This window comes from Eretmochelys imbricata, chromosome 20 (genome assembly GCF_965152235.1).
Source record: "Eretmochelys imbricata isolate rEreImb1 chromosome 20, rEreImb1.hap1, whole genome shotgun sequence".
NCBI lineage: Eukaryota > Metazoa > Chordata > Testudines > Cheloniidae > Eretmochelys > Eretmochelys imbricata.
In genome coordinates, this window is record NC_135591.1 from 18,362,572 (window position 1) to 18,374,905 (window position 12,334).

The 12,334-nt window shown below is 47.5% G+C and overlaps 1 protein-coding gene across 1 annotated transcript in view; it reads left to right on the forward strand.

Annotated features, from left to right (window-relative positions):
• The window catches only part of LOC144277511 (complement C3-like), an 86,016-nt gene that overhangs the window by 22,471 nt on the left and 51,211 nt on the right, over positions 1 to 12,334 (forward strand). Inside the window, exons 11-18 of the mRNA XM_077838328.1 lie at positions 2,863 to 3,009; positions 3,739 to 3,951; positions 5,254 to 5,448; positions 6,334 to 6,495; positions 7,097 to 7,226; positions 7,972 to 8,043; positions 8,917 to 9,117; positions 9,752 to 9,863. Coding sequence (XP_077694454.1) covers positions 2,863 to 3,009; positions 3,739 to 3,951; positions 5,254 to 5,448; positions 6,334 to 6,495; positions 7,097 to 7,226; positions 7,972 to 8,043; positions 8,917 to 9,117; positions 9,752 to 9,863 — 1,232 coding nt within the window. The remainder of the gene's footprint in view (positions 1 to 2,862; positions 3,010 to 3,738; positions 3,952 to 5,253; positions 5,449 to 6,333; positions 6,496 to 7,096; positions 7,227 to 7,971; positions 8,044 to 8,916; positions 9,118 to 9,751; positions 9,864 to 12,334) is intronic.

Genomic DNA, 12,334 nt, shown 5'->3' on the forward strand with positions numbered 1-12,334 from the left:
TCAAACTGGACAGTCTCTACGTAAAAGAATAAATGGACACAAATCAGATGTCAAGAATTATAACATTCATAAACCAGTCGGAGAACACTTCAATCTCTCTGGTCACTCGATTTCTGATCTCAAAGTGAGTATCCTTCAACAAAAAAACTTCGAAAACAGACTCCAACGAGAGACTGCTGAATTGGAATTAATTTGCAAATTGGATACAATTAACTTAGACTTGAATAGAGACTGGGAGTGGTTGAGTCATTATACTAAGTGAAACTATTTCCCCTTGTTTATTCCTCCCCACCCCCCTCCCCCCCATTCCTCAGACGTTCTTGTTAACTCCTGGAAATGTGCTGGAAATGCCCCACCTTGATTATCACTTCAAAAGGTTTTCTCTCCCCCCACCCCACTCTCCTGCTGGTAATAGCTTATCTTAAGTGATCACTCTCCTTACAATGTATATTTTTTCATGTTTTTTTTCACGGTCTGTGTGGATATATAAAATCTCATCACTGTACTTTCCACTTTATGCATCCAATGAAGTGAGCTGTAGCTCACGAAAGCTTATGCTCAAATAAATTGGTTAGTCTCTAAGGTGCCACAAGTCCTCCTGTTCTTTTTGCGAATACAGACTAACACGGCTGCTACTCTGAAAGGTGTGAAATGGCATCTAGCTACAGGTTTGGCCCAAAATGTGCCCTGGGGTCACTCGTGTACTGATTCCCTGGACTGTGTGTTAATTGCTGGCACTTCAAGGTTTTCTGACTATAGAGGGGAATTGGGCACAGGTGAGGAGTTCCAAAGAGGGGGGGCATTTGCAGAAACAGGGGGCAGAGGGACCATTGTGGATAGGAGGATGTGGGGGAATTTCAAAATTGGCACTGACAGAATGATTTTTCTCCCAGCGAGTTAGGCTGCATTACAGGGGGAGAAATATTATGCTCCTAAAATTCTGAAGCAATCAGCATCAGTCCTCTTGTCCACAGAGAATATGGTTTTACGGTCCCACACTCCTCTGGGGCTGAAGAGTTTGTGAAGGGAATTTAGTATTTTTCTGTCAGCAGGCACTTAAGACTATACATTAGCAGAGAACTGAAACAATTATCTTTGGCTGCAGACCAAAGGTGCACAAACGAGTAATTGATGACCACAGTAATGAGCAGGTTAAGTCCATTTCTAATCTGGATATTTGCTTTACATACAGTGGTGAATGGGATAAACATAAAAAAGAGTCAAAGGGCTGAACCTTAAGATCCATGCAAGTAGCTGTCCGTTTTTCTTGTGTGCATGGGGGTAATTGAAATGCACCGGCTCTCTGAATGCTTAGGGCTAACATGGGTGCTCACATTTTATACAGTGTAGAAATCTGGGGCTGGAAAGATCTTAGGTCCAGAGGTGCTGAGTTTCTGATTTCCCAGGGGGTGCTCGACCCCTGCTCCATTCCAGACCTCGCCCCCACTCCACTCCTTCCCCCAAGACCCACCCCGCATCTTCCTGCCCCCACTCTGCCCTGCCTTCTCCTCCCCCTGCCCCCCAGTACCTCCTGCCCACTGCTGAACTGATCCTCGGCAGGCGGGAGGTACTGGGAGGGAGGGGGAGGAGCTGATCGGTGGGGCCAGTAAGTATGAAAAATCGGGAAGGGGGTGGGGGGTACTAGGGGCCTATATAAGACAAAACCCCAAATATTGGGACTGTCCCTATAAAATCAGGACATCTGGTCACCCTAGGCTATGTTTGTAGCAACAGCGTGCTAGATTTAAATCTTTAAAGTATCTTGGCTTTTGCAAGGCCATTGATCTCTGCAGTCTTCAGGGTTTTCAGAACCAGGGCCAGTCAACACTCAAAGGGTATGTCTCGACTGCAGTCACGGGGTGAGACTGGAGCTCCAGTTGACGTCACTGAACTAGCTTCCATCACCTTGTGACTGTGTAACACCGATGACCAGGGTCTGTCGGGGGCCAGGATCGAACCTGGGGCCTCTGGAGCTAAATGCATGAGCTGCTACTGCGTGAGCTAAAAGCACATGGCACTTAGCTAAGGCTGTAGTAGGCTCATTAATCTCTAAGTGGTCTAGGTGCCACTAGAGGGGGACAGAGCATCACAGCCAGCAGGCATGGCGTGCACCTGCAGCCTAGACATGCCCTAAGTCAGAGTGTGAAAACTTTAATTAACCTCAGAGTTGAAGATATTTGTAAATAACTGGACATGACAGATGTTAGCGCAACAAATATGTCTCCCTGCTCCCTTAGTTAAAGAGCATCCATAGATTCAAGAAATATTTGGAAGTCTTGACTAACTGGCCTGACTCCTCCAATGAACTCTACTCCCATTCACTTCCTCTGTGTTAATTGCCACTTGAGAAATAAATGGCTATCTCCAGTCTTGGCTCAGAAGCCTTTTGCCTCATTCACTCAGAAAGCAGAATATTTGTTGGCAGTGATCGTGTTTTGGTTCGATTGGCAGTTGCCTTATTTGCCTGGGGCCAAAACAAGAAAAGACTAGCATGAAATTAATTTCCTCTCTGGCCTACATGAATTAATTTGTTCTTAATTTTTGTATATTGTTTTGTTGGGTGTTATAAAAGTGTAAACTGAATTTAGGAGAAGGGTTGAAGTTGTGGTTTTTATATTTTTCTATGTTTGTACTTTTTAAAATGTGTATGCATTTTGTGGTGTGATACAGCAGATCATTAAGGCCCCATTCCTGAAAGTTATTTAGGTGCTTAATTCCCATTGAAATCCACAGAAGTTAGGCACCTAAATACCTTTGAAGCTATGGTCCTAAGATGCTGTACATGCGATTTGATTTGAAGTTAGGATGCAGGGAGCGCTGCACCCCTTACTCGACGCATCCCTTTTTGATTGTGCCCCTCAGGTCTACGTCACAAACCCTGATGGCTCCCCAGCCCCTCGTGTCCAAGTACAGGCCGAAGGATTCCAGTCGGCTGGGTCGACCCAGGGTGATGGAACTGCCAAGCTGATTTTAAAAATGCCTGGGAATAAGCAGCAGGTTCCCATCACGGTGAGTAACCTTCTACCACTGAGGCTGGGACTGAGACTGAGACTGAGTACTATATGCACCCAGAGGGAAATGCCCTGTTGGTGGCATTCACTCCCCTCTCATGCACTGAGCAGGAGGATAACTGAACTCTGTGCATTCCATCTGCGCCTGGGGTCAGTTTCCTGTATGCCACTGGGTTTTGGAGATGCTCCAATCACCATGTAACCAGTGCTGTATTGTGGGGCCAGAAGAGATCCCAGAAAACATTGACATGGGCATAAAGAGGTCCCGATTAGTCCCCTTGCCACCCACCATGCAGCAAAGGAGGCCTGTAGACAGCTCATGGCTCCTTAGTGTGAAGACCCTGTGAGGTGACACCAGGCTCAAGCTATAAAGCCCGAGAGAACACTGGAGCTATCTGTGTCCGGCCGCTTCAGGAGAGAGTCCTTCTTCATATTCATCTTGCAAGGGGCAAGACAGTTTCCTCTGTTCAAAGACATGTTCTCTTACAGTCCAGAAATCTGGAGTCCCAGCAGGACTGTGCTGAAGCGACAGGCCAATTGAAAGTGGCATTTGGTGTTTCTCTGAGGTGTCATGCCTAGAATGGCTGTTAGCAGCAGAATCCACCAACAATGGCGTCTCAGGGGAGCTTCCTTTGCTATTGCTCACAGCGTGACCCAGCGTGAGGGGCTACAGACCCTAAGCTCACTCCCAGATTCAACTGAGATTTTATCTCCACCTCCCCTGCAGGTAAAAACTGCCCATCCCAACCTCCCAGCAAACCGCCAGGCTTCTAAGTCCATGGTGGCTGAAGCCTATCAGTCCCAAGCAGAGTCTCAAAACTATCTCCATCTGGCGGTGACGGCTTCTGAGCTCAAACCTGGAGACACCTTACCTGTGAATTTCCACCTGAAGAGCAACAAGCCAGCTGTTCTGAATCAGATCCACTATTTCACCTACATAGTAAGTGCTGTGTCCCTGGGTACTGGGATCTCCTGGAACTTAGGCATCATCTGAGTTTCCACCTGTTCTTTAATATTCCCACTGCCTGTAAGGAGAACCTGTAGTAGAGAATTCTTCCCAGTCAGGCAGTATATTGATTGTGTGTGTAGCAGAGTGTGGCAGGGCCCCCTTGGCTTCTGCTAGATTCACAAAGTCACTCTGAGACCCTGGGTTTAGTAACCACTGGTGCACTTTATTCTCAGGCTTGTTCCCACCACCATTTCACCTTGTACAAGTAACCCTTCACCATCTGCAGGCAGGAGGGAGGGAGGGAGGGGAAGTTACTTCCCTGCTTTCATTCCCTGCCTTTTTCCTTTTCTCCTGCTCTCCCCTGGCTTCCTTCCCCTGAGGCTTTTGTGCAGTCACAGGCTAATTAGGTAGCAGCTGTCTCTGCCTCTCCAATTGGGCCAGGTTACCTCCAGCCCACTCTAATTTGTTCCCCTAATGAGAAGCAGGCATGACAGAGGGCTGAAGCTGCAACCCTTTGCCGAGACCCTGTCACAGTGTGAATGAAATAAAGTCAGTCATGGGGACAACCCCTTATCCACTTCTGGTTACTGACTCCGGGCCCTGTGATAATAAAGCTGACTTCCTCCAGGAGCTGGAGATAGAACCCAGGAGTCCTAACAACCACCCCTCTGCACTCGCTACTAAACCATACTTCCTCTTGGACCTGCAGATGGAACCAGGAGTCCTGACTCCTCCCCATGCACTCACTAGAGCATATTTCCTCTGAGAGCTGGGGATGGAACCCAGGAGTCCTGACTCCTCCCCATGTACTCACTAGAGCATATTTCCCCTTAAGGCTGGGGATGGAACCCAGGAGTCCCAGGTATCAGTTCCCTGCTCTAAACACTATATTTCATGGCTACTTTTTCAACGCAGAGTAGTAGGTCCACTCTGTTGCTTTTAGAGCTGGACAAACCAAATAATAAAGTTGCCATGTAGCATGGATATGAAGTGTAATTGGTGAGTGGGATGGGGGAAAGGAGGGGTGGTCTCTGTTGGTGAAACAAACAATATTCAGATTTGGGAATCAGATTTGGTGAATGCACCACTGCCTCTAGAGCCTGTTCCTGCAACACATGGATTTTAGCTTATTTTCCTCTCTCCGCTCAGATGTAAATGCCCATTTGAAAAGTTGCAAGTGACCATCTCTTACTTGTAGAAAACAGGTGGATGGGAAGATTCATGGAATCTCAATGACCCATTGTGTTAACCCTTGTGTCCTTTAACAATCCACGTCTCATGTTTCCCTGTTAGATCCTGAATAAAGGGAAGATCATCTATGCAGGGAGACAGGCCAGACAGGAGGGACAAAATTGGGTGACCATGTCCCTGCCCATAACTCCAGACCTCATCCCTTCATTCCGCATCGTGGCTTACTACCAAGTAGGAAATTCGGAGATTGTAGCAGACTCCGTCTGGCTGGACATCAAGGACACTTGCATGGGAACGGTAGGTTGATATTCAAGTTGGCCTTCCACATGTTAATTCCTATGAAGATGTCATTACGAGGGAGTTTTTCCTAGCCTGAAAGTGCTGACTGACTCTCAAAAGGGACTCTAAAAATGGCACCGTGGGGCTTCTCATTGACTGTCTCCCAGCAAATTCTAGATCAGATTTGACCAGTTTACATGTACAAAGAAGTTCCCCAGCCCCCACAAGCCAATGCTGTCAACCCACTCTAGGATCTGGGAGTCAAGCTATGGTTCCTTCTAGCTCAGCAATAAAGACTCCGTGGATTGAAGTGGATGGAGCTGTACTGACTTGCGCCAGCTGAGTATCTGGCTTTGTATCTGCACCATAATTAGCCATTTTGCTGATGATGTGGCAGTCAGAATTGATTCCAGCTCCGTCTCCCAGGGCCAGACTGGTTCTTCAGCAGATGTGACTCCAAATACCTATAGGGGACCTGACTATAATGTAACTACAATGCTATGCTGCTGTAACTCCAGTTAATTGCTCCTGATTTACACTAGTGTGAGATCAGAATCGGGCCCATGGAGCAGATCTATTACAGTTCAAACTTACTTGTAAATTTCTCAGGGCTGCCTGAGGGACAAAGTCACCTTTCCATCATGGCTGGAACAAAGGGACTGCATGGACATTGGGTCCAATTCTGCTCTCAGTTTACACCAGCATGAATATGGAGTAACAGCACTGAAATCAGTGGAGCTACTCCAGATTTACACAGCGGCCCCTGAGATCAGAACCTGGCTTTTGGATGCTCAAGGAACATGAAGTCTTACCTCCTTTTCTCCTATGTTTCGCAAAGGATGGGTTCTTAGCTGCTCTCTCTGCTTTAAATCAAAACCTCTCCCTTCACTGTCTTTCATACAGCTTGTGGTGAAAGGAGCCACCAACGAAGACAGGAGAATCCATGAGCCGGGAACTCCAATGAAACTCAAGCTGGAAGGAGACCACAGAGCTTATGTCGGCCTGGTGGCCGTGGACAAAGGAATCTACGTTCTGAACAAAAACCACAAAATTACACAATCTAAGGTGGGGCATGAAAGACGTTGGTCGTAACTTGTAATGTTTTATAGTGGGAAATGCAGCTCAGCTCTTATCCTTGCTTGACGCTCCAAGATGGCGAAAAGCGAAGTGAGCCTTTTGTTTGCAGACCTGCCGCTTGGGGTTTGAGCTCCACTGTACTTTAAGTGAGCTGGGCCTGGCCAGGTGAGTACTTGGATGGGAGGAAACCCAGTGAAACCCAGGGTACTGCAGGGAGTGCTGTTCTGGACACACTAAAGGACACCCTCCCTTTGGACAGTGTTGACCCAGATGGTGCTGGGCTTTAGGGAACTGTGTGGGTGTTGCAGTAGGGGGCGCTCTCCCCTCAGAGGCAGTTCTCACCCCAGTGCTCATGGTGGTGTTGTACATCAGGGAGTGGCAGTGTGCTCAGTAGGGGGCGCTCTCCCCCCCCCCAAGTCAGAGCTGAACCCAATGTCCCCGTGTTACTCCAGATTGCGCGATTGTACCGGAGACCAGAATCCGGCTCACAGCCTGTATAGTGCTTTGGGATCATGCTGGATGGCACCATATAAATGGGAAGTGTCATTGTTAACAATAATCTCTCAACCATTGTATTTGCACCTCACAGATCTGGGACTCTGTGGAGAAGAGTGACATTGGCTGTACGGCTGGCAGTGGAAAGAACAATCTGGGGGTATTTACGGATGCTGGACTGGCCCTGGAGACGAGCAATAGGATTTCCACAGCCCAGAGAATAGGTATCACTCTGTAGAGCTGAACGGTCACCATGAGCAATGGAGGAAGGGAGGAAAGAATCAGCAAAGCAAGGCACAGTAACCTACGGCATGAGCCGGGGGTAGGGACATCAGTCTAGCAGGGCAAATCCCATTGGAACGGCCTAGGAATGGAAATGCTGGGGTTACCATGGGGGATGAGAATAAGGTACTGAATTCCCACTGGCCCCCCACCTATTAAAAGAGGGATTAATTTTAAGAATGGGGTGGTTCTGAGGTGGGGATTCAAAGACCTTCTCTGCTAGTCCACTGGGTTTCTCCCTCTTCCAAAGTATCTTTCTCCCCCCTGGCCAGGAAGAGACGGGCAGATGGCTGGTGCTTCTCTCTGCTCTCTCTGCCCCAGGCTGCAAGCTTTTGGGAGAAGCACACGAGGAGGGAGGGAGGAATGAAGCCTGCTTCACTCTCCTCTCCTTCTGGTTGCCCTGGCTGGCTGAGCATCTGCCCAACAGCTCTTCTGTGGCTCCCAGCCAGACAGGAAGGAGCAATATGTTAAGTGCCAAACTGGCTTTTCTGGTTTTCTGATTTGCCCCTAAATCAACGGGGTTCCGCTCATTGAGGCCTAGACCATTCTCAGAAATTTGGGAACTGACCGGATGCGGTGTTCAAATGTTACCGTGTTACATCCAGACAGAGAAATGGCATCAAGTTGAGTGGAGGGCCTCACTCGGTGGGTGGGTTTTTATTTTGTGTTTCTCACTTCCTTCTGCAGATCCAGAGTGTCCCCAGCCAGCAAAACGCCGGCGTCGCTCCGTTCAGCTCATTGAATATAAGGCAATCAAAAGTAGGTACTAATCAGGGGGTTTTTTATCCTTGATCACAGCAAGCATGCAAATCAGGAATGTGATTCCCTTACATGACCAGTTTCACCCTGCTACAGCCTCCTGCCAGCTGCATTTCCTGTAGCAGGAGACGGGGGAGTCAGGATAGACTTCCATATGAGGAGAGATTGGAACTGGTCAATTTATAGGGGGGATGTGATAGAGGTGTAGAAAATAATGAATGGTAAATTGCTCTTTGGGGCACGGACCGTCTCTCTGTTCTGTGTTGGTACAGCACCCAACACAGTGGGGTTTTGGGCCATGACTGTGGACCCAAAGTACTACTGCAATTCAAATAACAACAACAGGTACATTGTTAAATTACCCATTTAAGCACAAGGAGACACTCAACCCAACTGAATGGTTTCTTACTAAGAATTTATAAAAGGAACTATTTTCATACACAATGCATAATTAACCCACAGTACTCACCATCACAGGATTGTATTGAGGCCAAGAGCCTAGCAGGATTCAAACAAAGGATGAGCCATTTACATGGAAAAGGAAGAGATGTTCACCATTCCATAGGATAGGATTTTTAAAGAAGAGCTATACATCCTCATGCTTCAGGGCATGAGCCAACCTCTAACTGGGGTCAGGAAGAAACTTCTCTGTGGGCAGGTTATTCCACTGTGGGGTTTCTTGCACCTTTCTCTGAAGCTGTTGGTGCTAGTGACTGTTAGAGACAAGATACTGGATTAGACAGAGCAGAATGCTAGTTCCTATGTTCCTTCTTTGGCCATGTCTAGTAGTAAATTAATGAGAGAGAGAGAGAGAGAGAGAGAGAGAGAGAGAGGACTAGAAGAAGCTTGGTAGACATGGCTTTTACATTTCAGCGGCGGATTACCACGATCGGAAGGTGAAGAAATGCTGTGAAGACGGGATGTACGAGAACCCCATGGGGCACAGCTGCGAGAAGCAGGCTGGGTACATCCTGGATACGGATGAATGCAAGAAGACCTTCCTTGACTGCTGCAATTATATCAAGACCATACGGGACAAGATGCAACGGGAGCTCCACCTGGAACTTGCAAGAAGCAAGTACTAGGGTTTCAATGTCACTCAGAGGAGCAAGGCTGGGGGAATGGTTAGAGAAATAAGACCACGCCACATGAACCAACCCTGCGCGTGTTCACAGATCCCCCAGGTAGGAGATGAACATGAATGCAGTGGAAGCAATCCTGTTAGTGTTGCACCATGTTGATATGGGGACCCAGATGAGTCAGGGTAATAACCTCTTCACAGGTCGCCGCCGAGGTTTAACCTTTGTTTCTAAAGCACAGTCCTCTACCACTTGAGCCATAGGGGTAACTCCTCTAGCTAGGAATAGTAGTGGGATCTTACCCTTTGCAGAATATCCAGTAGAGGGTGCTCATGTAGCGCTGAGCCAGTGGCTTATACCAGTGTTATAGGAGCCCAGAAAACCTAGCTTGTGGGGAAACAGCAAGGCAGGCATGGAGAGGAGAAGTCGTCTGTGGCTTCCCCTCCAGCCATTCAACCACACTCCAATTCATGCTCTTCTGGGTTGGCAGCATCAAAACCTGGCAACGTAGGTCAAATCACGGATGCTTTCAGGTCAGTAGAGCAAACCCATCCCCGAATCCTTTCAGGTTTGCCCCATCCCAATCAATGTCACAGCAGAGCCAGACGGTCTGTGATTTGACTTTCCAGGTGACTTGGATAAAGAGTTCATGTCTGACAAAAATATCACCTCAAGGAGCCTGTTTCCAGAGAGCTGGCTGTGGCAAGTGGAGCAGCTGATTGCACGACCAAATGAACTGGGGTAAGAGCATGTGGCCGTACCACTCCCATTCATCAAAGGGCCACATTCAGACGTGGCATAGTGTAGCTCCCACTGAAGAATGTGTCTCTCCACCAGCAAGACTCCCCTGGAGCCAGCTGGAGTATATGTCATGATTTAGTGCCAGCATTCAGCAACTGATCCATATTCATAGAATCACTCCTACATTTTAAAGTGAGAAGGGCCCTTAGATCATCTAGTCTCACCTTCTGTATAACAGAGACCAGAGAATTTCATTCAGTTACTCCAGTTTTGAGCCCATATTTAGGTATCTAAAAAAACTGGCTCGACTTCCAAAGATGCTGAGCAACCAGCAGTATCCCCTGGCTTCAGCCCCCCATGAAAAACCAGGCTGCTGATTTAGGTGCTAGAATATGGATGTAGGTGTCTGGCTGTTTAGCGTTGGCCTTTTACCCTGTTCAGGAACAGTTCCTCATTTCTGTTTGTTATTCAGGGTGTGTTATTGGATTGCCGAGTCATGTGATATTGATGGTGCTTTCTAAGTGGATGTGTGATAAATGAAGGAGGGGGTAGCTAGCCAGCCAGTTAGCTATAAAGTCCCTCTTAGTCGCTGTTCTCTACTTGCTTTACCTGTAAAGGGTTAAAAAGTCCATAGGTAAAAGGAAGGGAGTCAACACCTGACCAAAAGAGCCAAAGGGAAGGCTAGAACTTTTTAAAATTGAGAAAAAACTTCCCTTTTGTCTGTCTGTGCTTTTCTCCCAGAGCGCAGAGACAGGGCTGGAACTATGCTGTAAGAGCTTGAGCCAGGTATGAGAAATAATCAAATCATACCTAGAAACTACTCATTTGGAACCCCAGATATGTAAGTAGATCAGGAAATGTCTAGGGAGACGCAATTAGGTTTATCTCTTTTATTTCTTTATGGCTTGTGGACTCCTGTGCTTACCCCAGGTGCTTTTGTTTTGTTTGTAACCTGTAAGCAGGACCTCAAGAAAGCTATTTTTGCTTCTTAATTTTTGTATTTGCTCTATTTAAATCTAGCAATAGCCTGAGCTTTTAGACGTCTTTTTTTTCTTCCTTTTTTTGAAATAAAGTTTACCTTTTTTAAGAACAGGATTGGAGTGTTGTGTCTTAAGAGGTGTGTGCACATGTTGTTTAATTAGCTGGTGGCAACAGCTGATTTCCTTTGTTTTCTTTGTCAGCTCTCCCCCGGAGGGGTGTGTGTGAAGGGGCTGCAGGGTACCCCATAGAAAGGAATTCCCAAGTGCGCCTTCCTGGGTTCTCAAAGGGGTTTTTGCACTTGGGTGGTGGCAGCATCTACCCATCCAAGGTCAGAGAAAAGCTGTAACCTTGGGAATTTAATACAAGCCTGGAGTGGCCACTTCTAATTTTTAGAATCCTTGCAGGCCCCCACCCTCTGCCCTCGAAGTGCCAGAGTGGGGACTCAGCCTTGACAGGATGGCTGAAGCTTTTTTTTTAAAAGGTAAATGAGGCGCTGGGCCAGGCCCCTCTCCTCTGGAATGGAATATAATTCCCCTGCTTGGAATTAGACCTGGACACTAGAATTAATATCCCTACCCTTGAGACCTTTAAAACAGGTTGTGTCCTGTGGCTGGTGCAGAACTTGGACCACTGAGTTCCTCCCCAGAGAGGGCTCTATGTTTCAGTGGGTGGGTGAAGAATGCTTTACCATGGACCTCAGTCCTAAGATAGGAGGATCTACACCAGGGATGTCAAACTCAAATCACCACAAAAGCCACATGAGGACGAGTACATTGGCCTGAGGGCCGCATCACTGAAACCTTTTCATACAACGATACAAAAGTATAGTCAAACATAAAAAAATGAAGAGTAATATCGTATGCTATTAAAAGTCAATGTATTAACTTTTTAAAAACTGTAAGGCGAAAAGTCAGTGCTAATTTTTGTGGCAACGAAATAGCTAGGCTAGAGTAGGGCAGCCCTGTGCATGAGGTTGTGGTCAGGCACCGAAACCCTAGAGCAACCAATCTTCCCAAAGCAGCACGCCATGGAGAAGACAGAAGATCAAGCCCAGACATCCAGCTCCATGACAGAAATGCAGAAAGTGCATGGGGGCCGGGAATTTCCCAGGAGGCAAGGGTCAACTCTCCCCAACTCGAGATCCCAGGGCCAAGATGGAGGGATGCCCTTAACCCAGGCCGAGTTCTAACTGCAGAAGAAAGGAATTTCTTCCTAGAGATGAAGCATTTGGAAGTGGAGGAGAAGCGCTTGGAGGCAGAAGTGGAGGAGAGGAGAGAGGCGAAGCACATGGAGATGCAGCGCTTGGATGCGGAAATGGAGCTGAAGCTCTTAGAGCTGGAAAAGGCTAAGCTGGATCAATCAGGTAGCCCTAACAGTCCTTCTCCAGGAACCACTCCCCATTCCAAGAAATTCCCCACCTACAAGGTAGGTGATGATACAGAGGCCTTCTTAGAAAGGCCTTCTTTAAACGGCCATGCCTGGCTTCCCAG